This window comes from Phoca vitulina, unplaced genomic scaffold (assembly GCF_004348235.1).
Source record: "Phoca vitulina isolate PV1807 unplaced genomic scaffold, GSC_HSeal_1.0 scaffold20, whole genome shotgun sequence".
NCBI lineage: Eukaryota > Metazoa > Chordata > Mammalia > Carnivora > Phocidae > Phoca > Phoca vitulina.
This window is the reverse complement of record NW_022589723.1, coordinates 34118188-34142450: the sequence shown is the minus strand read 5'-3', so window position 1 is coordinate 34142450 and position 24263 is coordinate 34118188. Positions and strand designations below refer to the sequence as shown.

The window sequence follows — 24263 nt, the reverse complement described above, 5'->3', positions numbered from 1 at the left end:
TTGTTTCACGGGCTGTTGTTCCACATCGGGGGCCACGGGGACTGGGTAGCTGTCAAGGTCCACATGGGACCCACGGCAGAGACCCTGTGCCATCTTTTCAGACCGTGCTGACTTGACTCCAGTGACATTTCCACAGCACACAGCCCCTGCTGTCCACAGGTGATCCCAGCTGGGCTAAAGATCCAGCATCTGATTTCAGGGGGTCCAGGAAGCCATATTTGTGGATTTGCCTAAGAGTGGAATTAGGGGGATGCTTGGCTTCGGAAAGTGAATAAGGGGTTAGTTAGCCTTTTAGAATCTAGAAGATTCTTCAGAGCCATTGCCCACCCCCACTCCATTCTTGGCTCTGGCTTGAGTGACCCAGTCCAGTTTGACCACTTAGCAAGTGTTTGCTGAAGGCCAGCCCCACCGGGCAGAGCACCAGCGGGGAACACTGAGACCTCAGACCTTGGTAAGGCAGTGTTTAGAGGAGAGACTGCAGAAAGAAGGGCTGCCGGGTGCCCTGTGGCCAAGCAGCAGCTCTCGGAGGGCCCTGGTGGACAGGGGCCGTTTCCCCAGGAGAGGGATAGGATGGGTAGAATTCCAGTCGTCTGTGGATTCAACGAAGTCATGTCTGGTGAAGCACTTGGTCAACTGTCACGTGGGAAAGAAATGCCAGGTGGTGTCACCGTGTTGGCTGCAGGGCAGAGAGGTGAGGCGGGGACAAACTGCCTTGGGAAGAGGCACAGGGCTCTTGGTCCTGGAGCACTGGCGGCTGGGAGGCTGTGAATCCTCCTCTGGCTTTGCAATCCCCGTGGCCGTTAAAGGCTGTGGACCAGGAGTGACGGGACATGACAGGACATGATCAAAGCAGTGTTTTAGGAAGATGGGCCAGGATTAGCCCCTCTGCTCTCCGGGCCTTCCTTTTCCGTCTCCTCATGGCTTTTCTGTTGCAGGGGCCAGTGCTGTGGCTCTTTATAAGATCATCATGGACAGTGTGGTTTTTGTATGAAGCACAGCATTGTCGAGCAGGGCCTAGGACCCCATGAGCTGAGCTGCCTGCTCCGTGCTGCCCTGGGAGATGGTAGACATCAGATGGGACGATGCCAGACTCTTGCATTTGGAACCCAACACCCTGGGCCTCTGGGGGCTGTTTTTGTGACCCTGGTGTGTTTTAAGAGACTACACGATTGATTTTTGTGTTTCATTAATTGCCTGGGGCCCCAAATTTCCTTTCTGGCATCCCTCAGTGATGAAGCCTGGGCTCTTTTGGTCCATGAAATCTCCCACTCCTTTTGGGGAATAGAGGCTGAGTTTGGATGTGAGGTGGGACTTAAAGTACATGGACCCACAGAAGGGGGTCTCCTCTCCATGCTCAGGCTCCATTGTCCAGTGTGTGAAGTAAGGGACTGGCAGAAACCCAGAGAAAGATGTGACTTCCCCCAAGGCACACGTCAAGTTACTGGCAAAGTAACCAGGGTCCATCCAGGTCATCAGACTGCCTGATGAGCATCCTTTGTACTGTACCTCCACACTTCTTGTCCCCCTTTCCTTCTCCTGGTCCCCATTTAGATACCACCTGCTAGGACCAGTGTCTTCACTGGACTCCGCTTCAAACTCCTGCTTCATCACACCCTCCAGGACTAAAGGTGGGAAGGAACAGCCACGGAGAAGAGGTAACCTGCTAGATTGCCAGTTGATCGTGTCCTTCACCAGTTCCAAAACCTCATCTCTCCCTGTTCCCACTCCACCCGCTTCCCGTAGCAAAGTCAGACCAAGACAATTCCTCTCCACTTTCTAGGCCTAGACAGCCTTCTGGACCTATTTTCTGCTGCTCTGGGAATACTTTCTTTCCTTCACATGTGCTTAAAGCAGGCAGGGCTAGGGCAGGGTCTGGGTAATCAGGGAAGCCTTCCTCCAGGAGGTGGAATGGACAAGGTCTGCAAGTGGAGTAGACTCTAGACTGATCCAGAAGGGAGGAATGAGATAGCAAGGGGGAGGAAAGCAAGGGCCTGATATCAGGGAGGGGCCCCAGCTCTGCTCGGGGTTCAGTAGCCAAACAGGCCCATTGGACCAGCCCAAAGCCCACGTCCTACAGCCACGCGGCCGGCCTCCAGTTAGGAGTCTGTCCTTCTGGCTGGAGGAAGCATCCGCAGTGGAACCAGCTCCTCTGTTTGGCGAGGCAGAAACCAAGACCTCCCCACACCCGCTGGAGGAGGTAGGAAGCCGGTTCCGGGCAGCTCAGGAGCCAGTCACAGGGTTTATGCTAATGCGGGCCCTCCCCCCGCCGGCACTTAGCCTATTACCCGGGCCCTGGCCGACAGCTTAATTACGCTGCAGCGCGCCCCAGCTTGCGTTCCACGGTTCCCTAAAATAATAAGGATGGCGTCACCGACTTCCCGCGGCCATGTGCTCCCACCCGTGCCTTCTGAGCTCTATTGTAGGAAACAAACAAAATCCAGACACTCAGATGCTTTTTTTCTTGGAGAGATTTTTTTTGGTTTTAAGGTAATGTGGGGACCCTGCCCCTTCGCTAAGATTTTAAAAGATCTTTAAGGTGCAGAGACCAGAGTCTTAGCTACCAGGCGGCTGCAGAATACCCTCCTGTTAGCAGAAATTCGAGAGCTCTGTGGATGATGCCCCAGTCTTCCACTGGGGACGGTGATTTCTGACCAGAGCAATGGTGTGGGGTGGCGTGGCAGAAGGCTCACCCCGCTCGGGGTTCCTGGGTTCGGGGCCAACTCTGGACCTTGCTTTTTTTCCCTCTGCAAAAAGAGGGCTAAACTGGACCAGCATTTTACAGGCTGTGGGTCACATTAAAAAAAGAAAAATCTTTTGTGATGTAATAGGAAAGAGTCATTGTAATTGGGTGTGTTTTGTCTCGGTGCGTGTGCCTGTGCATACAACGTGTGTACGCTGAGCCAGGGCATGAATCTATTTTTTACTGTGGGCTGTGGTCAGAAAGCCACTGACCTAGATGAGCCCGAAGGCCTTTCTAGCCTTCGAAATGTCTGACTTTTCTCCCAGAGCCTGACTTTCCCCTCATGGAACCTGACTGGTTTTTGCAGGTTTTGCCCCACAGACTATTAAGCAAAAGTAGAGATTTTAGGGTCAAAACAATAAAATCACAAGCATCTGTCACTCCTCTTGAACACCTTTGGGAAGAAGCTCATTTCCCCTCAGCCTTGGTGACTCAAACAGTTTGGCCTTCCAGCTAGAAATGGGATCTGCAACAGGGGATGGCCCATTTAAAAGCTGACCTATTTAAAACCCATGAGCACCAAAAAAACACGGGGTCAGTTTGATTTGAGTCTCCTCTTCTGTGCAAGACTGGAACCTGAAAACTAAATTGGTCAGGGACTGACAGGGTTGAAACCAAAGCTACAAATATTTATTGAATTCTTGCTCGGTGAATGAAAAGAAAATCAAGGCTCAAGGTTAGTGGGGGGGAAAGAAACAAAACAAGGTGTAGATATAAAGTCAAGAGGAGTATATTTTGGGCGTAACATCTTAGCTCTCCGAAATGTTAAGAAGCTTCATGCATTCCATGAGACACAGCTTTGGTGGCTCCGATATGCTGGCCCCCCTTTGTTCCCATTCTTGTGCCGTGGCTGTGGACACAGTGGGAAAGGGAGCTGTGGATCAGGAAGAAGGCAAGTGGCTTTTTCCAAGCTGGGGATGCTCTAAGTGCATTATATCACTTAATCCAGCTCTAGGTGATGGGCACTATTTTCATTGGAGGAAACGGAAGCTCAGGAGAGGTGAGATGAGCTAGCAAGTGGAGAATGTGGACTTGAGCCAAGTCTGTCTGACTCCAGAGCCTGCCTTCTGTCCACCTCTCCACGTTGCCTCCGGAAGTGCTGGAAAAATAAAGAGCTGTTCTCACTCGAGCTTCCTTCTCTCTGGTTCTGGCCTTCAGAGTGCTGTTTTAGGCCCAAGCTGTCCATTTAAATCAGGGCCCCCTGATCACGGGCATGGGACCCGTGCAGTCACACAGGCCCCTGGGCTTCAAAGGGCCCTCCCTTGGGTTTAATGCACTGCTATCACTGTTTTTGGAATTCTTGACAATTTTTGAGCAGTGGGTCTCACATTTTCATTTTGAACGAAGCCTTGCCATTAAATATAGCCAGTCCTGGCTTTGATATAGTGCATCCCCTTTCTCGGTTTTTCTGGGTCCCTCCTGTCTTCCTTGAGCATGCCTGTCCTCTCCGGGGTGGAGGCATTTGAAGAATGCACTCAGTACCCCTCCGGCTGCTACCTGGCACGCTGCTCCAGCAGCTGTTTATCGGCCGGCAGCCTCCTCCCAGCCGCCACCACACCTCTTGCTGGCAAGGACCCCAGCTGTGGCTCACCGCGGCCTCTGAGTCCCCAGCATGTTACCCCATAACAATGTCATGGGTACACCCTTTACAGAGGGAGGGGCTGCTTCTAGGCGAGAGGTCCGTGTACAGAGCCCTGGGTCAGGTCAAGAGGAGTGTGCGCAGTTGGCCTGCCTCCTGGGGGACACACTGTTTATAAGAGGTCAGGTTCATTCCCGTCGTGTGGGACCAGTTACACTGTAAGTTTCACGACGGTTTGACTCACTCCGTATGCCCGGCAACTAGTGCTGTGCCTGGCACGATAACCAGGACATTTGTTAAGCAGTTGCTCTGGTGTCCGCTCCCCGCTAGGCTGATTACAGGGAAGGACAGTCCCTGACCTCTAGGAGGATCGGATGCTTAATACACGATTAAATGATTCATGTGGCAGCTGCCGTTGGTGCCCTGGGATGCTCAGAGCGGGGGGGGGGAAGGCTTCCTGGGGGGGGGGGGGGGCCTGGATGCTGTTTGTGGCACAAGGGTGAGGCGTGCGGAGCCCTGAGATTGGGGGAAGTGGGGAGAGGTGGCGAGTGGAGGGTCTCCTTAGGTCAGTTAAGGAACTTGGAATCCCCACCCCAACCCCCCAAGCGGCAGGAAGCCAGGAGGCAGGTTTTCTAGGCTGGAGTTTGCACTTCATAGGTCAAACAGATACCATTCTCCCCTTTCCGCAGAGGCAGAGCCTCAGAACTTGGGGACCGAGTCAGGGGCATCAGCTGGCCCGCTCCTTGAATGTTCCAGTCGTCCAGTTTTTCCGCTGTCACAGAGACCCCATTTGGAGGCAGAAGCAGACTTGGAGTGACTTAGATGACCGTGACCAGGACTGCAGTGTAGAGAATAGAGAGGAAACGATCAAATTTGAGAGAGCTGTGAAGACAAGATTTCACAGTTTGAAACAAGCAACGGGTTGTTCCTTAGAGTAATAATGTGTTTGTGTTTATCATGGATGCTTCAGCTCCCATTGGTGAGAAATGATTGCTGTGTCCTTGCTTTGGGGACAAGTTTTTTAGGAAATGCCGGAGCTGGACAGTCTGATTCCTTGGGAAGCTTCATTGCCTCCCCACTGACCTCTCGTGGGGGCCAAGGATGAATGTGCAGCCTCCTCGTGGGGCTGACACCTGAGGAGTGAAGCATAGAGTCCCATGTAGTTCTGTCCACGGGTGTTTGAAAAGCTTCTGACACACCAGCAGAGTAAGCCAGTTGTTGGGCTGGAGAGAGAGGAACCACATTCAGATATTTTTAAAGGGCCAGTGGAGTTGGGAGAGAATCTAAACCCAAAGTACAAATTTTCAGTTTAATTTTAACTTTGCACTTAGCTCACACCCAGGATTTGGCAGGGGGACGTGGACCTTAATTTTTTTTTTTTCTTTTTTAAGCAGAACACACCCTGGTTGTAAAAGGGATATGCTCCCCGCCTGGAAGGGCTTGGAGCGGTGGCCACCCCACAGATGGGAGGAAGTGGGTTGGGATTGGAGCAGGAGCTCGGAGTGGATTTGAGGAGCGTTGGGGCTGGTTGGAAGTTTGGAAACATGTGAGCCTGTCCCGGAGTTCTAGGAAAGGGCGGCCTTCCATGGAGTCCGGGGGGGCGCAGGGAGACACAAGGGGGTGCATGGGATGACTCCAGGCCGCCTGTTGGGCTGGTGTTTGTGTTTTTTCCTGTTTGGTCCATTTCAGACATTTCACAGGCAGCTTACCTGCCATCCCCAAAGTAACAGTCACTCCCCAAAGCAGCAATGGGTTTCCCCCTCAGGGTTTGGGCTTTTTGGTGATATCAGCAGCCTCCAGGTCTAACTAAGCCTTGCCCCTCTCTCACCTCTTTGATCTTGCCCCAAACGCTGCTGAAACCCCCTGCCAGGAAGGAAATGCAAAAACCGGTGGGGGTCCCAGAGGCCCCACGGACCTGACCTGTAAGGGCCACCTGCTGGTGCTCCAGACAGCACAGGCTTGCCCCAGTGGCTGGCGGGGCCTCTTCCTACTTGGCAGGAGCAGGGTCCCAGGTCCCCCAGCCCCTCTCCACATCCTTGCTCCCTAATCACAGCGTCATCTGAATGAGGGCTGGCTTGGGGTTTGTTTTGGTTACGAGGAAGTGTAACCAGGGCGGGGACCGCTGGGCGTGGCCCCCATCCTGTTGGTGGAACCCGTAGAAGAGGGGCATCAGGGGAGCTTGGAGAGTTGAGTTGGGTCTGAGAGAGCTTGTGCCTCACGTTTGGGAACGTCTGAGAAACCATCAGGAGCCAACACTGAGCAGCTTGGTGCAAGTCCATTCCTGGGACTTGAGGGTCAGTGGTTCTGAGGTGGCCGAGAGGTGGGAGACCCCCCACCCCCCACCCCGGGAGCAGTAGTGAGGATTAGGCAAGCTGGGGCGGGTGAAGCATGTCAAGAGTACCTGTGAAGGCTTAGGAAAGCTCCGACCGTTACTATTAATGAAAACATCAGTGGTAGCAGCTTGCATATTGTCCCCAAGAGGAATGGCCCCCCGTTGGCGGTGGTGCTGGGAGTTGGGACTGGGACCCTGGGTCTGTCCGTAGAATTCCCAGGCAGCACTGTGCCTCTCCGGAAGAATTCCCCGACTCCCAGCACCACCTCCGCCATCTCTAAGACCTTCTTTTCCTTAGCTTATGGCCGTAAGAGGAGAAGCCCTTGACCTGTCTGGAAAAACCACATGTCTGAAATCTTTGAGGCTGCGCTGGAATCCCTTCTCATATTTGTCTTTCTCTGGTGGAGCTTCCAGAATCCCCGGGACAGCGCCTTCTGAAGACCATGGGCCCCGTGGCTCCAGTGTTGAGTGCAGGCAGAGGAGGTGGTCTTCCCTCCCCCAACACAGTGGATCTCCCTGCATTTGCCCTGCTCCCCTAAGGCCTGGCTTCCTGGCTCTACACTGATTTCCTGCCCTGGGGTAGAAGGCCTCATAAGATTTATTCCCAGGCACTCTTGCCAGTGACCTTGAGAAGGTGGCTTGACCTGGACATCTGGCCTCTCCTGGGGACTGAGGGAGTGGAAAAGGATTTAACTTCTCCCATCCCAGATCCAAGGGAAAGGCGGGCCTCGGCGGCCAGTGCCCAGGCCTAGAACGGGTCAGCTCTGGGAAGGAGCTCCCGTGCCTGGCTTGGCCCCTCCTGGCAAACTGCTGCTGTCCTGGGCTGAGCACACCACCTCTCTCCACCAGGGAGGCGGAAAGCAGGGCAGCTGTGGGGCTTCGCAGCCCACACGCGCCCCCGAGCTCCCCTGGTCTGCCTGTTGGCGAGGGTGGGCTGAGAAGGAGCACAGCAGGCCCACTGTGGACTCTGTTGCCCCAAGCTTCCCCGGCCCCAAGATGCCTGAGCAGGAGGAAGCACTGGGGACTGCGGCAAACCGGTCGTCCTGGGCCCAGCAGGAAGTTCTAAGCAAATCAGTCTGCTTGTCCAGGGAAAGAAAAGGCTCTGAGGGGCTGGAATGACCTTTTGGACAATGTGGGACTGCTGTTGAGAAGAACTAGACCATACCGTCTGATGCTCTCTGACCCGTCCGTGACAAGTAACGTGTGGGTGGATGTCCCAGGCAGGCAGCGTACCAGTGAGCTCGATGCGTGCTTCCTTGAGGCTGCAGGGAGCAGGTGGGTGGGGATGTCGTGTCAAGCACTGGGTGCAGCCAGGAGGAGTCACCTTTCCGGTGCCTGCCAGCCCTGGGTGGCCAGGGAGCAGCCGGATTGCCGGGGCAGGAGTGGGTAACCATGGGCCTCTGCCTGGAGGGCAGGACACCCTGGCCTCCCTTGCTGACTCCCCAGGGTCTTTCAGGCCCGAGACTTGATTACTCTCCTCAGCTTGTCTCCTTCCCCTCTGTACGGGAGCTGGGAATCACCTTCAGCCACATTTACCTTTTAGCAACCCAATGAGAAGTAGCTTTTTATCAGTCTTTCTACATTCTTAGAAAGAAAGGATTTGGACCCAAACTTGGGTAAGAAGAGAAACGAGGAAAATCAAAGAACTCTAGGGGCAAAATTGCCTCCAGGGAGTTTTAAAGAAGGGGCAGACAGGGTCACAGAGGTGCTTTCCAAGACCAACTTTTGTTCTTTGATGACCTCGGCGTGTCACTGTGGGGCCATCCTCAGTTTGTGGGGTTTCGTTTTTTCCTTTCACGTCTACTCTCAGGACCCTACCAAGAGGAGGGTCTAGAGAAGCTCTATCCACTATGGTAACTGTAAGTAGTAAGTGTCTTTTTTCACTTAAATCAAGGAAAATGAAAACTCAGTCCCTGGTTCTCACCAGCCATGTTGCAGGTGCTCAGTGGCCACAGTCGGCCAGTGGCTCCTCTCGTGGCCAGAGCAGGAGGTGTCCATTGTTGCAGGAAGTTCTGTGGCTAGAATGGAGAGTGGGGGGCTCCCTGGTCTGCTGCCCCTACCCTGGGCCGGGCCGAGCTAGTGACCATGGTGACGGGCACCAGGCCTGGTGGGCGGGCTCTGGCTGGCAAGCCGGTGACAGCAAGCGTCCGCGTGTGTCTTGGGACCCATCCGCACGCAGGGGGTCACGGGCGCACAGAGGCGGAAGGACGGTGGGGCCTGAGGATGGGAAGTAAGGTAGCTGGCCTTGGGAGGTGGTCAGGCTGAGGCCACGGGGGCCATGGGGGTGGAAGGATCTGACGGGAGGCTGGGGACCGTGGCAGCTGATTTTTTAATGGGAGTTTTGGAGGGGGGTGTGGCAGTGGGGCTGGAAGGAGAGCCCCAGGGATTGTTGAGTGTGTCACCTGCGGTCTGGCCCAGGCTCCTGGAGGGAGCGTGTTCCCCCCGCAGCCCTCCCTGCCCTCGGTCCGGCTAAGGGGGGGAAGCCCGGGGTGGGTGTTGGCGGTGCCCTGCTCCTGGAGAGGCGAGCAGCTGGTGCCATCAGACCCTGAAGGGCCTGTCCCCCGTCCTCCCGCCCCAGCCTCCGCCCCCAGTCCGCGCCTCCGTTCACACGAGCCTTCCCTTTGCAGGTGAAAGAGCTCGTCCTGGACAACTGCCGGTCGATCGAAGGCAAAATCGAAGGCCTCACAGATGAATTTGAGGAACTGGAGTTCTTAAGTACAATCAACGTAGGCCTCACCTCAGTCGCAAACTTACCAAAGTTAAACAAACTTAAGAAGGTAACTAGGGTGTAGGAGTCTGTGCGGGCAGCGGGGAGGGGGTCGTTGGTCTGCGCTCGGGGGGGCGCGTGCGCCGACCTGCCCCTGCCTGTCTGCCGAGGCCCGGGCGCTCTGGGCCCCCGGCCTTCGTTCTAAGAGCTCTTTCTGCTTTTCCCCTCCCTGCCCTGTTTAGCTTGAACTAAGCGATAACAGAATCTCAGGGGGCCTGGAAGTATTGGCAGAAAAGTGTCCGAACCTCACGCATCTAAATTTAAGTGGCAACAAAATTAAAGACCTCAGCACAATAGAGCCACTGGTGAGTCATTTCGGTCCTTCCCTCTTCACAGGGCGGGAGGTGGGAGGGCTTGGTATCAGGGAATACTACTTCTACCTTTGTAGAGTGTTGTTTTCTCTTTTCTGTTTTTGTTTTTTTTTTCCACTTCTCTTACTTCATTTGACTCTCGTTGTGGGCCATGAGGTAGAGTCAGAGCTAGTTTCTGCTTGGTCCATAGATAAATGGAAGCCTCGAGATATTCAATGGCTTGAGCAAGGTCACACAGCCCGAGTGGGCAGTCGGGGGCAGGGGTGGGGTCCAACCCTCGCCTCAGTGCTTCTCTTTGTACAGTTTCTGCTCAGCTTTGGGAACCCGAGCTGTCATTTCTTAGAGCATGGTTCCGTGTCCCTTGTTGGGGAGGGAGGAGCCATCCAGGAATTCAGCTGCCCCTGGAGTTGGTCACTTGTTTTCTCCTTGGACGTCCGGCCTGAGGCTGGAACCTCCGAATGGTGGGATGGCCCCCTGGATGGCACGGAATGGTATGGGATGAGAGCCTCAATGCTGGCCTTGCTCTCCTAAGAGGCACAGAGAGTGACTGACCCCTGGTCTCCAGTCCTTTGTGTGATGGTGACTGGGACCTCCTCTTCATACAGCTGAACACACCCCACACTTCGTGGAGTTACTAGCCAAAAGGGGGCAAGTCCTGGTCGAACAACAGTTTCTGCATTACCTGGATCTGAAGGATTGTGTTCCCCTGATTTCAGCTGTGTCATTAATAGCGTTCTTGAAATAGAGAAATACTATCGCATTAACTGTAAATATACACGTAAGAACCCTCCCACAAGCCATGCACCTTAGAATCAAGGGAAGATAAAGTGAGGATATTTTGCCAACTTAGCCACATTTCCCTTGCCTAGGTTTATAGAGGAGAGGTTGGAGCATGTTTGGGTTTGTAGGTTCTTGTCCACAAAGCGCGCCCCTCGCTCCCTCTGGACGCTCGAGGGGCGGGTTGATGGGCCAGGGCAGCAGAAGCAGAAGCTGGCCCTTCTTCGTTAAGCTCAGACTTCTCCCGTCTGTGGCATGGAGTCAACCACAAGATATGCTTCCCGTAGATAGACCCTTCTTTTCAGGTCTTCCGCCGACCTCCTAGAGCAAAGCAAAACTATTTTGATCTACCTGGAAGCCTTGATTTCATGATTTCATAGGAAAATCTTTGAAGTTCTGTATATGTGTATTTTGGGAGACAGGTATGGAGACCAAGTGTGTGTGTATATAAATCATTGTGATGCGGTTACCATCAAAGGTCAGACCTAGACACACGCGCACCCTGTTCTCCCTGCACAGACCACATGTGTTTTTGTAGCTTCTCCTTGGTGACCAGTGTGATTGATGCACTGGGCTCCCCTCTGTGGGATGGGAGGGTGCTGGGCTCGCCCACCCAGACCACAGCCCAGACGCCCTCCCTGCCCTTGACCTGCTGAGAATGACTTCTCGCTCCTGAGGTCTTGAGAGCAGTGGAACTCGTAATCTCTTCTGCCTTATCAGTGTTGTGAGGATACACTGAGTGACTACCGACCGTCCTCCTCACCATCAGTACAAATAGACTTGGTTAGTTCGTGCGGCCTTTCCCGTTCCCCTCTGGCTCCCCAGTCCCAGGGGCAGCAGCAAAGCTCTTGGCTGGAGCCCCAGGGGAGCCCCAGCTTAATTTGAAGCCGGTCACTGATAGGGCCAAAGCTGTACTTGCAGACTAACTCTGTTGCCATTAGATGAGGCTTAAAAGGCCCTAGAGTCCATCCTCCGTTTTCCAGGTGAGGGAACCGAGGCCCACCCACCAGGGATGGGGCAGAGCAAAGCCGTTTCCTCCACCTGTTTCCCGGCGTTGTTCGCCCCCTCCCCTCCCGTCTCCCACAGATCGCTCACTGTTGACTTCATCTTTCCGCTTGCAGAAAAAGTTAGAAAACCTCAAGAGCTTAGACCTTTTCAATTGTGAGGTAACCAACCTGAACGACTACCGAGAAAACGTGTTCAAGCTCCTCCCGCAGCTCACGTATCTCGATGGCTACGACCGGGACGACAAGGAGGCCCCTGACTCGGATGCCGAGGGCTACGTGGAGGGCCTGGATGACGATGAGGAGGATGAGGATGGTGGGTGTGGGGATGGGGGCAGGGGCGGGCTGGGTGGTCTCCTCTTCCCACAGCTGCAGAGGGGAGGGGCTGCTTTGTTAACCGCGGTCCCTGATCATTCTCACTCTCACGGGGGCTCCCCAACTGCATGGTAACTCCTTAAAAGCATCTAACTGAACCCTCCCATCAGGTTTTTCCTCTTTTTCCAGAGGTCCCCCAGAATGAGGTCCTACAGTGTCTCTGTAGTATGACCCTGGACCCAATCCCGCCCCCTGCGGTGGGGAAGGTCGGGTGTGGCCTGAGGGTCCCATTCATGTGGGTCTCCAGTAGTGGAGAGGAGGAGGGCTTGAGCTGGAGAGGGTGTGGAGCCCCCTGGTGGCTGCAGACCACAGGATCACAGGACCTGCAGGGTGTGGGAGCAGGAGCCCCCCCCGGGGGGGGGTCCTGGGGGGTGGAAGAGGCTTGCAGGCGGCGTGCTGGGCACCCTGGTAGTGCGGTGAGGATGAGGGTGAGCCGGCAAGGCCTACAGGGAGGAAGGAAGGAAGAAAAGAAAGGGCCACCTCCTGCTGTCCCCTTCCCGTGTGCCAGCACAGTGCGGCTTCCCTGCAAGTCTTCACGGCCACGCTCACGGTGAGAATGGAGACATTTGGCCCATTAATTCAGACACAGGATTTTTTGTCTTTCCTTGTTAGGTCGGAGTGTTTTGCAAGATACACATGCGTTCGCCCTAGTTTGTCCCGTCTTCGGGTACAACAGGAAAGGCCCAGGACTGGCATCCTGAGCCCAGGTTTCTAGGCCCACCTCCATGGCTAACTTGATGTGTGACCTTGAACAAGTCACGTCCCTCAAGGACTCAGATTTTCACCTTTAAAGCCAGAGTTTGGCTAGATGCTCTTTCCAAGGGAATCAACGTCTTGGCTTTTGTAAGCCCTGTGACTTGTTCCTTTGATCCAGCAATTTCTCTGTGTGGTCTCAGCCTCCACACGGGATCTCTGTTTTTGTAAAACTTGGGAGGAGGGCTTGTCTTTTGGATTACTTTCAGATGTGTTGAGTCACATTGGAGCATCTAGGCTATGGGCCCGGGTGGGTGTGAGCGGGTCCTGGGCCCCCCCGAAGACTGTACCACCTGTGCCAGGCCCACAAGCCTGGGTTTGTGCCGTGAGGGAGGCCGGCTCACCACCAGTTCCCTTGTCCCCATTTCTGCGGCACAGAGGAAGAGTATGACGAAGATGCTCAGGTAGTGGAAGATGAGGAGGATGAAGAGGAAGAGGAGGAAGGAGAAGAGGAGGATGTGAGTGGAGAAGAGGAGGTAAGGGGCTGGGCAGCACAGGGGCACTATCTCGGGGCGGGGGGGGGGGGGTCCCCCTTACTTGCTGCCTTTTCGCATTCGTATGTTAATTCAGGTATTTACTGAGCACTTGGAGTCATTTGAGGGAAAACCAAAGACTGCTTTGAACCAGTGGGTGGTAGGATAAGACACTGCTGGGCGCCACATCAGAGTGACGGGTGCCTAGGGTCCCTAGCACATGTGGGAATAATGCTATTATCCTGACACCCTGGCTTGCTCCCACTTTCTTAACAAGGCCTCTGCGTGTCTGTGAGGGTTAAATACAGCACAGTCTGGGGGACGGGGGGTGCAGCCACTTGCTGGGTGTGTGTCCCTGGACAAGTTCCATAACTTTTCTGAACCTATTTCTTCATCTGTAAAATAGGTATTGTTTTGCATCTGGGTTGTTAATAGGGATCAACTCAGTGAATTCTTAAGAGAATATAATGATTTGTAAGTAATAATTTGAGGACAGTGTTTGACCACCTACTATTTTAGGCTTCTACACCGTTCCAGGTTCTTGGCTCTGTGTGCTAGGTTTTGTGTTTGGATGTTCGGAGTGTCTCTGTAGCCGTCATGTCCATGACTTGTTCGGGATTCTAAGTCAGCTCTTCCTAATTACAAAAGTTAGACCTGGAGAGGCTTAAAATGACAACAGCATGGACAAGGTACCTGCCTTCCCCCGATTTCCTGTCTCTCTCCGTTAAGAGTGCAGACAACTGCCTGCCACACCGACCCACTTGGGCAGGATCTCCGGGCCACCCCACGCTTGGGAGAGTCGGGTCAAGGCAAACAGAAAAAAGCCAGTGCGATCAGCCTGGTTCCTGTCTCATTCAGCTGCTGGGTTTCCCTTCTCCTTAGGTGTGGGCCACTAGGCTCAGCTCTAAAGAATATTGCGAGTATTTTAAAAATAAAGACTTAGAAAAACAGGTCCCCCCCAGGACAGGGCGGTAGGGCTGGTTGGCTAATGGATTTTTTGTCTTGCACTTACTGTCACGGGAGCCACAGTGTGCAGGGCTTTTTTGTTTTTTGTTTTCTTGCCTTTTTTTTTTTTTTTTTTTTTTGTAATCTCATTGACCATCTGCAGAGTTCCAGCTTCCAGTGAAGGAGAGCTTATACACAGACCAAAAAAAAAGTCTTAGCAAACAGACTGATTAAAGAACTATTTGGTGACATTATAAAAGGATATTTCCCTTGACAAGAAGAAGTCTATCACCAAGTTCTTTTTAAACAACGGGTTGCCTGATGCTTTAGGAACAGTGTTCGGCGTGCAGAGATTCGACTAGCATGGGACTTCAGGAACAGCATTAAGTGGCGGTCCTGTGTTGAGAATGAATTCACACACCTTGCTGAATCTCAAGGAGCTGGGAATAATGTCCTCAGGGGGCCTTTATCCTCCCTTCCAAGGGATCCAAGTGTGCAAAGTGGTAGACAGACTGGGTATGGACTTGCCCACAAGAATCTGGATTTGCTAAAACTGGGGTCTTCCCTTGAAGCCAGAGCTATTTTGAAACCAAATGGAAGGCTGGCTGGCTTCTCATGACAGAGTCGGCTTGGGGAGCTTTTTCTCCGGAGAGCACGCACACGAGAAAGCTTGCCTGAGTTACAGGGACTTCAGCTCAGAAATTCTGAGCCTGGGTTCGAACCCAACAGCCCCCTGACATCGTTGGCAGACACTGTGTGTGATGCGGGTATTTTCTGGAGAAGGGGTTCGAGGCTTTCTGAGACTCTTAATGGGATCCCTGATGCAAAGGAACCTCTGCTTTGGATCCATTCTGAGGTGGCAGGTTCTTGTGGGGCTCTGAGAGGCTGGGGTGGCCTCACTTTTTTGAACCTGCTGTCTCGGGAAGTGGCTTCCTCAGCATGTCCCTGGGCGGGAGGCATCCTTAATGGCTGGTGTCCATCTTCTCTCCTAGGAGGATGAAGAGGGTTATAATGACGGGGAAGTGGACGATGAGGAAGATGAAGAAGATGGTGGTGGTATGGCAGCATTTTTACTCTCAGCTGGTAGCGGCCCTGGCCCCCTCGGTCGGCAGTAGACTGCACAGGCCCCGGGGACCCGACCGAGGGCAGAACACGCCCATCCGAGGCCCGCAGGGCCTCCCTGGCTTTGCAGACCCCCCTGTCTCAGATTTGCCAGAGGTGGCAAAGCTTCCCAGACCTGTGGTCCCCTGGTTTCCCAGCAGGTGGGTTGAGTTAGAAGCAGGATCAATGTTTTAACCTCAGTGCCTTTTCCTTACTCTTCCAGAAGAAGAAAGGGGTCAGAAGCGAAAACGAGAACCTGAAGATGAGGGAGAAGACGATGACTAAGTGGAATAACCTATTTTGAAAAATTCCTATTGTGATTTGACTGTTTTTACCCATACCCCCCCCGAAATCCCGCCCCCCGAAACTTATTTTTTTCTGATTGTAACGTTGCTGTGGGAACGAGAGGGGAAAAGTGTCCTGGGGGTTGTGGGGGGAGGGAGGGCGGGAGGGAGCGGAATAAAGTACTATTTTTACTGCCACTCTTTATTTTTTTCCCCTCCTTTTTCTTTGTGTCTGGTTTTGTCCCTGTAAACGCGATAGCTGAGTTACACACCAAGTGAGCGTTTGTTCCTTACTCTCAGAGAGCACGGTTTGGAGGGCTCTTACATTTCCTGGCATATCCCGAGTCTCTCGAATTGGTTGGAAGGTCATGGCTGGCCTCCACTTGGTTTCTCAAAAGCCCCAGAGGGGCTGAGCACCAGCCCACGTCTTACCTCTTGTTCGGGTTCCTGTGATTCCTGCATTTCTTGGGCCTGCTAGAGGCACTCAACGCCCTGGTGTGTAAATAGCAACGTAAAGGCGGATTTTTGGCACTGGTTGGGGGGCAATCCCCGTCTCATTTCTTTCCTCCTTCACAGATGGTGGTGGGCTTTGCTCTCCGAAGAAGACTCTGAGGTCCCTCTTCAGAGCTATGAGCCAGAGAGCTGGAAACAGCAGGCTTAGGAGTTAGGAGTAAAATGGAGTTGGTAATTCTAATGAAAAGAGAAGAAGCAGACCCTCAAACGTCAACCTCTTTAAAAGATTTAAAAAACAAAACAAAAAAAACTGTCCTATCTTGTTCTGTAAAATACTAGAGCGCTTTGTTTTACGAAATGACAAGAGAATCCCTCCACGTGTACTTCTGTGCTGAGACCATTTTTACAGACCTGAGTGCAGGAGACGCTGCTGCATGTCGGCTGGGTTTGTTTTTCATACGCCCGAGCACGGAAAAACTAACGCAAAATTGTATTTTCTTACCTAGTGGAAATCTGAAATGACTGCAAATTCCTAGTGAATGTACAGGTTTGCTTTCATGTCCCTCTTCTGGATTGCTTTAGAAGTGACGTGTGATTTCCTAGCCCGTGTTTCATCTGTATAAAAGAACATCTGCACCGGTTTCTCTCCTCCCCCCTCAGAAGAGCCAAACTTTTGAGTTTTATGTCTGTTTGTCATTGATAAATTTCAATAAATCTTTTTATACAATTTTTTTGGGGGTGGCTTCTTTGAGTCCAGCAGGGCCATCAGTCTTTCTAAGAGGCATTCCAGATAAGCTTCTAGCTGATGGGGTGGGGGGAGGGAAACTTAGCATTGGTTATCTGATAAAATAGCTTCTTTTCAGGGCAGGTAACCTGATGCTCAGTTTTGGAAGCTTTGGGTCTCAAAGCAAAGCTCGGTGGTGTGCTGTCTTCGTTGAAAGCTTCGTTGTCAGCATAAAAACCTAAAAAGTTGTAAAGATAGAAAAAGTTATTCAAACACCAGAACAATCACTAAAAATTTTGTTACGCCAACTTTGGGACCTTATTTTGAATTCTCTTTCACAGTTTTGTTGAGACTCTGCAGAAAGAATATGTGCTTGAAGATCTCAGGAATGTATAAAACAAACTTACTCCTTTTTGACTTACCATGATTATGGTAATTTCTCTTAACTCTGAAGGGTTTAAAAGCATGTATCTTCAATGGCGATGTAGCAGTCCATTAACTGTTCTGACTTGCTGAATGCTAACCACATGGTTAGACAAACATTTGGGTTATTTCCCACTTCTCACTACAGTGGGTGTTCTGTTGTTAGACATTTTGTGGATTTTTCAACTACTTTGAACTTTGGTTCAAAGTAGGGTCATTGAACCAAAAGTCGACATTTCTAAGGCTTACGTGCAAGGTTCTGTGTTTTCCAGAAGGTTTATACCCATGTACTGTGGTAGTGAGTGCATATACACATATGTTCATTCTCAGCCCTACAGCCTTGAACCCCACAGTGAGGGCTAGTTCTGTGCAGTTCCCGCAGAATGAGGTGCTTCTTGGGGAGGGACTGAGGCACCCCATCTCCCGGGTGGTGCCCTGGTACCTGCTCTCCTTTTCTTTGGCACAAACATCCTCTGGCTCCAGGTGTAGGATGAGGAGAAGGCCTCTCAGAGCCAGGTGCTGTGCTACACACGGGTGGTGAGGATGAACCAGGGGGGCATGCTCTTGCCTCCCAGGGCTGGGGAAAGAACATAGGAATGGGGTGAAATCGAGAGACACTCGGACCCGGCCCTGGGTTTTCTGGCCCTGACTCCCTCCGGGGAGGCTTTAGGGGTTAGCTGACTCACATAGAGATCTGGACATAGATGCTACAGAATGTAAGGTAAAATGGATGGTGATGAACAGGTTAGTGCTGATGGGATTAAGGGAAGAACAGGCTATCTGTATCGATCATACCAAGCATTCACATCAACCCTCGAGGAAAAGGGTTTACTGTGCCCATTTTACAGATGATGGAAACTGAGGTCAAGTGATGGGAGGGTAAGAAGCGATGGAGCCAGCATGAAACCCGGTCTGTTGGGGCTATTTCCATTTCACTGCACTCAGTCATGAATGGCAAGGAAGAAGAGGAAGCTCAGCCCAAGGGGGAGGCAGTAAAAGCCTGTCTAACCAACTGGCTGTGTGCCTGGTACCAGGCTTTATTTGCAGCATCTCGTTCATCTTACTGAATCCTCACAGCCACCCTAGGTAAACGCCATTCTTGTTCTACAGGTGGCTCAGAGGGATAGCCCGAGGTCATGCAGCCAGAAAAGCAGCGGCACCAGTGATAAGCCAGGGGGTGTGGTCCCAGAGCCAGGCCTCTGTCCTTACACCCGGGTGCCAACAGCCTCCTCCCCCTCGCCCTGCTGGGGGCAGAGCTTTCCCTGCTGAGTACTAGCAAATACCATAGCATGGACCCTTGGAGGGAAGGACCCTTAGAAATCACCCGGTCATCAATGGTCCCATTGGATCGAAGAGGAAACCAAAACCAGGGGGGCATGAGTGATGTGCCCAAGGTCACGTTGCAAGGCAGGGGCAGAGCCCAGCCTGGAACGCAGGACTCCCGTTCCTGGGTGGCTGCCCCATATCCACAGCGGCCCTGTGGTTGCAGGGAGGCCGGCTACTGTGGGAAGTGGGATAGCGTCTCCCAGGAAGAGCACAGCCAAGCCTTCGGCCGACAGGATGGAGCGAGCGCCACCGCACATCACGTGTTCCATGTGGCTTTGGAGTGCATCCTATGTTTTTAAAGATCCACAGGGGGTTTGGCTTCCCCATCGTGTCTGCCGTTGATCATCCCTGGAATCTGTGCGCATTTCCTGATGCAGAACCAGTCCCCGGAAAGAGAGTAATGATGATGATGATTCTAGATTATGAGCTACTCTGTGTCGTGTGCTTTATATCCATTGCCTCCCTTAATCCTCACATAGATCTCATAGAATCAAAGTTCAAAGAGAAGACAACTAGCCTGGCTAGTCAGTGGCCGTTAAGCCTCAAACTTACGTCCTGACACGACAGACCTTGTTCTTATCCACTATGTTAAAATGAGCCAGGCATGAGGGAAGGGGGGGATGAGCAGTTCCGTTTTTCTCATTTGCTGACTTGCAAAGGCTGTTTTTATCCTTGTTCAGAAACTCATTGTTCATGGTTGGAAGGATTCCCACAGTGGGTCCCTAATAAGCAGCTTTGCACAATGGTGGCCCTGAGTCCCTGGACCAACCCTTAGACAGGCCCCTGTGGCAGGCTGGGCCCTGGGGTGAGTGAGCAGGGCCAAGGAGAGGGAGGGAGGTGGTGGCACGGAGGAGGGCAGGTCAGGCCGAATCAGGCAGGCCATGAGTATATCAGCAGGGAAGAAACGAGAAAGACTCCGATCTGATGGGACATGCGTAGCCTGCTGACTGACGGTGACAGGAAGCTGATGCAGGGGACATCTGTGGAGTTGGGTCTGGCAACAACAATCTGGGGCCCCCCAGAGGGACTCACGTGGATATGGGACCACTCATTCCCATTCCTGAGGTTCAAGTGGGACCACCCTCTCTGGTTCCCGGGATGACCCAGTCCTGGCCAATCAGTGTATTCTGAACTTAAGACCATAGTGACTGGTACAAGGAAGGGCCTGAAACCCAAGCTGGTTAAATGAAGCTTGGTCCCTGGAATTTGGAAAATGAGAAACTTCCTGTTGGGGGTTTGGGGCTGGGAGGTCAGAGGCCTGGAGTTGTGGAGGCACACACATCCCTTGGAGAGAGCCTCTGGATCATTCCATTTCAGCCTGGAAAAGTCCTGACCACTACGACGGAGTGAAGACACCAACATATATTTAAAACTTGTCTGCTGGACATTGTACGTCATTTTGCTTGTTTCTCATCTGGTAGAGTCATTCTTATCCCCATTTCAAAGACTGAACACATATAAATGCTCGATAAATATTAGCTACTTAGTGCCAGATGCAACAATAAATGCCTTCTAGAAATCTGGCTGGTGTTTTCCTGAATGTCCCTGATAAGAACCCCTGGGGCTTGTCAGACGGCCAGCCTCACCCACTGGGAATTCTGGTTCAGTAGCTCTGGATCGAGGCCTGGGAATGTGTGTGTTAACAAGTACCCAGAGGATTCTCATCACTGGGGACATTTGGGAAGTGCTCCGTCAAACTCAGTACCCATGCTGGCCCAGTGAGGAAGGGGTGGCCATGCTCAGTTAAAGCTGAGAAAGTGAGGCTCGAGAGCGAGATTAAGTAACCCGCCAAGCTACCACAAGCCAGTGACAGAACTGGGATTCGAACCCGGGTCTCCACGACTTTCACACTTGTTACAGAAAGAGGATGATACTAACTACTGTGTAGCTCACAGGTTGTAAGGCGAAGGGAAAGATGGGAAAGAACGTTGCAAAGCAGAAGACCAAGGCTGCTATTAAGAAGAGAAGGAGAGGGGCACCTGGCTGGCTCAGTTGGAAGAGCATGCGCCTCCTGATGTCAGGGTTCTTGAGTTCAAGCCCCACGTTGGGTGTAGAGATCATTAAGAAAATAAAGAAACTTAAAAAAAAAAAAAAGAAAAGGAGAGTGAGATGCCAGTTTTATGAAAAAGAGGCCCAAGCAACCCAAATATTTTCTGTAAGAAGCAGAAAACAAAGTCCTAAAAGCCGCTTGGTAATTAAGATAATCTGCATGGAAGGTTTTTCTTCCCCCTCGAAAAATTTACGTACAATAAAATTCACTCTGCACCAACTGCCACAGTCAGGGTACAGTTCATGAAAGATGTTAGTTGTAAAAAGAAATGGATTTGCGCTCCGGGGGTAGGCTTAATTTGCTGACCACCTTCTGAGGTGCCAGGCGTCCGGGCCAGGGCTCCGGAGTCAGGAGGCCTGGGTCCCCGTCCTAGCTCTGCTCTGAGCCTCCCTGGCTGGGTGAGTGCAGGCGCGTGGCCTTGAGGAGCTACAAGAAGAGTAGTGCAGAGTAAGTGACCTCTGACAGCCTTAGTGGACGGTTTGTTGTGCTTGTCTTTCCCTCGTGCCCTGAGGCCCCCAGTCAGGCCTCCGCTGAACCGGAAGCTTGGTAAACGCGTTCCCCGCCCAGACTCGGAGGGGCCGACAGGAAGGGTCAAGGTGGGAGAAACAGCCTTGCTGCTAAGACAGGTGCACTCTGATGAGGAATTAGCAAAACGAGTTTCTGAGGCCTCCCCGTGTAGCCAGATAGCCCGGTCTATACACCCCCACCGTTGCCCGGGTGACCCAGGTGAGCCAATCAGGAAGTGGGGAGAAAACCCATCTGTGCAGAGGGCTCGCTGTGTGCCCAGAGCTTGCCATGTGTGATCTCACTTCATCCTCACAGCGTCATGGTCTCTGAGGTGTTCTCCCCGCTTTCCAGATGAAGAGACTGAGGTTCGGGGATGTTAGGGAACTTGCCCAGGATCACACAGCCAGGAAGGCCCCTGCTGGTCTGAGAACCCGTGGCTTCCCGGTCAGAAGGCTGAAGATGTTTCCTCCGTACCCAGCCCCGTGCCACCGCACAGAACTGCAGCAAGATTCGTGGGCTCCAAATCTTGGTTTGACTGATTTCAAGCCTTTCCTCAGGAATCTAGCTCTCAGGCCCAGCATGGTCCTCCCACTCTGCTCCGCGGTTCTCCAGACTCCTAGGTCTGTGACAAAACCAGTCTCCCCAGAGTCCCTGGGAAAAGATGTCTCCAACAAAAATGATCTGGACCCTGGGAACAAGGAGACTTGCTCTCTACCCTTGGAGAGAGGGACGCTGGATGTTCTGAAGGAGCAATAGCAGCTCCTTGCCCTGCTTGAAAACCTAGAAAGAGGCCGCACAGCCGGGGACACCATCCTGGGCTGGAGCCGGGAGGCCCTGTGACCTGGGACGGGCCACCTCTCTGCACGGCCTCCATCCTGGAAGTGTCCCGAGGTGCAGAGCACGTGTGTGTGTGTGTGTGTGTGTGTGTTGACAGGAATGATCCAGAAGAGAAGGAGGCATTGATGAGGTACATGAAATGGAGAGTGTCTTGGAGAAAGTCAGGCAGGGGATCCTGGTTAGCCTTTGGCGGAGGAAAAGCCACGTCCTCATCTGTAGCCAGTGAGAAGGGAGAGAGAGGCTGTGGGTGCAGGAAGGTGGGTAGATTTGGGGGAGGGAAGGTGGCAGAGTTCCTGTCTGCTTTTGAAGGAAATAGGAAGCAAGCTAGTCGGTGGAGTTTGGGGGCCCAGGGGGCAGGATGGGAGTGAGGGTTTGAAGAGAGATGAGAAGGTATGAGACGGTTGTTCGGTTGTTCGAGAGAGTGGGAAAGCAACCCCCGCAACCCGACAAAGCCTGGGAGGAGCCAGTGCCCATTTACCTGCTGCTGGGGACCACGACTGTAAGGGGAGACCAGCCAGCAGGCGTCGGGGTGGCAGACAGCTGGGTTTCACTAGTGGGATGATTGTAATGCGTAAGGCATGGGACACGGAAGATGGGGCGTTTGGGAGATTGGCAGGACGGACCGGGAATTCCAAGTTGGCTAAGGAGGGAAGTGAGTCATGATTGATAGTGAGAAAGTGGGAGAAGGTCTGTAGACTGGAGAACTCCCAGGCTGGAAGGACTGTTGGGATGGGACCACCAAGGCAGGTGAGCTGCCGCCGGAGGAGGGAAGGTCAAGGACAGGGCCGTGGGGGTGGGTGTCTGAGTGAGATGGAAGAGCAGATCTTCACTGGGGGTGAGGAGGTGGCCGAACTGAGAGACCAAGGCATTGGAGGGTTCATCTGCGAGGTCACTGAAATTGCTAAGAATGATAACAGGAGGGGCGCCTGGGTGGCTCAGTCATTAAGCGTCTGCCTTTGGCTCAGGTCATGATCCCAGGGTCCTGGGATCCAGCCCCGCGTCGGGCTCCCAGCTCAGTGGGGACCTTGTTTCTCCCTCTGCTCATGCTCTCTCTCTCTCTTTGTATCTCTCTCTGGCAAACAAATAAATAAAATCTTAAAAACAAACAAAAAAGAATGATAACAGGAATCCTAAGAGGAAAAGAGATGCTGAACCACCTCACTGATGAGGAGGCAAACAACAGCAACAAAGAGATGGTCATAACTTTTTAAAGGAGGAGGAAGGAGAGATGGAAGCCGTGACGGGGCACGAGAAAAAGTCCCCAGTTCCAGGCTTTGGGACCCATGCAGGAGGGGGACGGCCTCCCTTGTAGCCTCCTCGTGAGGAGACTGCAGGGGACGAGGGGTCAGCAGGTTCGGACCGGGTTTGAGTTAGGACAAGGGAGGAGGTCCATCGGCTGTTTACCGATGGACCATACACAGTTGCAGAGGTGTGGGGAGGTGAAAAGGGGGAAGAATAGCCCTTGTTCATCCTCATACCACTTCCGTGTATCTTCACGTGGGCGGTGGCCGAGGCTGGGGCAGGCAAAAGGACCAGGTCTTTTCCATTCTGGTGCTTGTGGGCGTCCACGGAGGAAGCTCATGCATTCCGTTTGCTATCTCAGGCTCTCTGGAACTTGCTGGTTTCTCTTCCCGTGGGCTTAGGCCCACTCCCTTCCAGAACAGTCCTGGCAAGACTTGGTGATAGAGCATCCACTGGCCAAATATCTAAGCCAGATCTGACACACCTTGGGCCGGCATTCCAAACTTCATCGCTGGGATTCCGATGGCAGGGAGGGAAGCCGGAAAAGCCACCCCAGCCCAGCCCCTCTGTGTCCTAGCCCCTCGCGGACGACATGACAAACATTTCTGAGAATCACAGCAAAGGCTTCTTTGTTACTCAGATATCATGGCAGCTCCGGGGCCTCGCCATTCAGGGGCCTCTGCTGCTCTCTGTACATCACGCCTTCCCTTCCCAGGCAAAAATGTGCTGCCCCAGCGGGCTGGTCACCGGTGCTAGGGAGCCCCCACTATTGGGCCGGTTCTGGCTCGGACACCAAGCCCTGCTTCAGTCATCTGGCCAGGGGGCTCCAACTGTGTGGAAAGAGCTGCCTGGGCCCCCTCTCTCAGGACGGGCTGTGGGCAAGTGAAGCCCTTGAAGCTTTAAGAGCTGTCAGAGGAATCGAGTTTCTGAGTTTTGTCGCTCATGCTTCGTGCACCCCAGATCGTTTGCAGGCCTCTGTCGCAGTACCTGCCTTTGCCCACTTCCTTGAACCCTATCCAGATTCCGAGAGTTCTCGGCTGCATTGATTGGCCCCTGGAAGTCTCTTTGATCTCCATAATTTAGGTTCCTGACAGTCCTTTTACTCCTGACCACTTCCAGGCTGTGCCATTCAATTCCTTAGAGGGCAAAGGAGAGCAGACACAGGGCCCTCTGATGGTTCTGTTGGTCCTGGGGATCCAAATTCTCTCCCACAGGTCAATATTTCCTGAAAGGGACCACACCACAGGAAATATTGAAAAA

At 52.9% G+C, this 24263-nt stretch overlaps 1 protein-coding gene across 2 annotated transcripts in view; it reads left to right on the top strand.

The window, feature by feature from the left end:
• Window positions 1-16598, top strand: part of ANP32A (acidic nuclear phosphoprotein 32 family member A) — a 37529-nt gene extending 20931 nt beyond the window's left edge. The window contains exons 1-7 of one of the 2 annotated variants that reach the window (XM_032417190.1): window positions 8487-8510; window positions 9279-9428; window positions 9601-9723; window positions 11628-11826; window positions 13017-13114; window positions 15049-15112; window positions 15381-16598. In XM_032417190.1, the coding sequence (XP_032273081.1) occupies window positions 8502-8510; window positions 9279-9428; window positions 9601-9723; window positions 11628-11826; window positions 13017-13114; window positions 15049-15112; window positions 15381-15442 (705 nt within the window). In that variant the 5' untranslated portion in view covers window positions 8487-8501 and the 3' untranslated portion in view covers window positions 15443-16598. Of the gene's footprint in view, window positions 1-8486; window positions 8511-9278; window positions 9429-9600; window positions 9724-11627; window positions 11827-13016; window positions 13115-15048; window positions 15113-15380 lie in introns of those variants that run through there. The other variant, XM_032417189.1, reaches the window with a different exon arrangement.
• Window positions 16599-24263: the final 7665 nt, after the last annotated feature.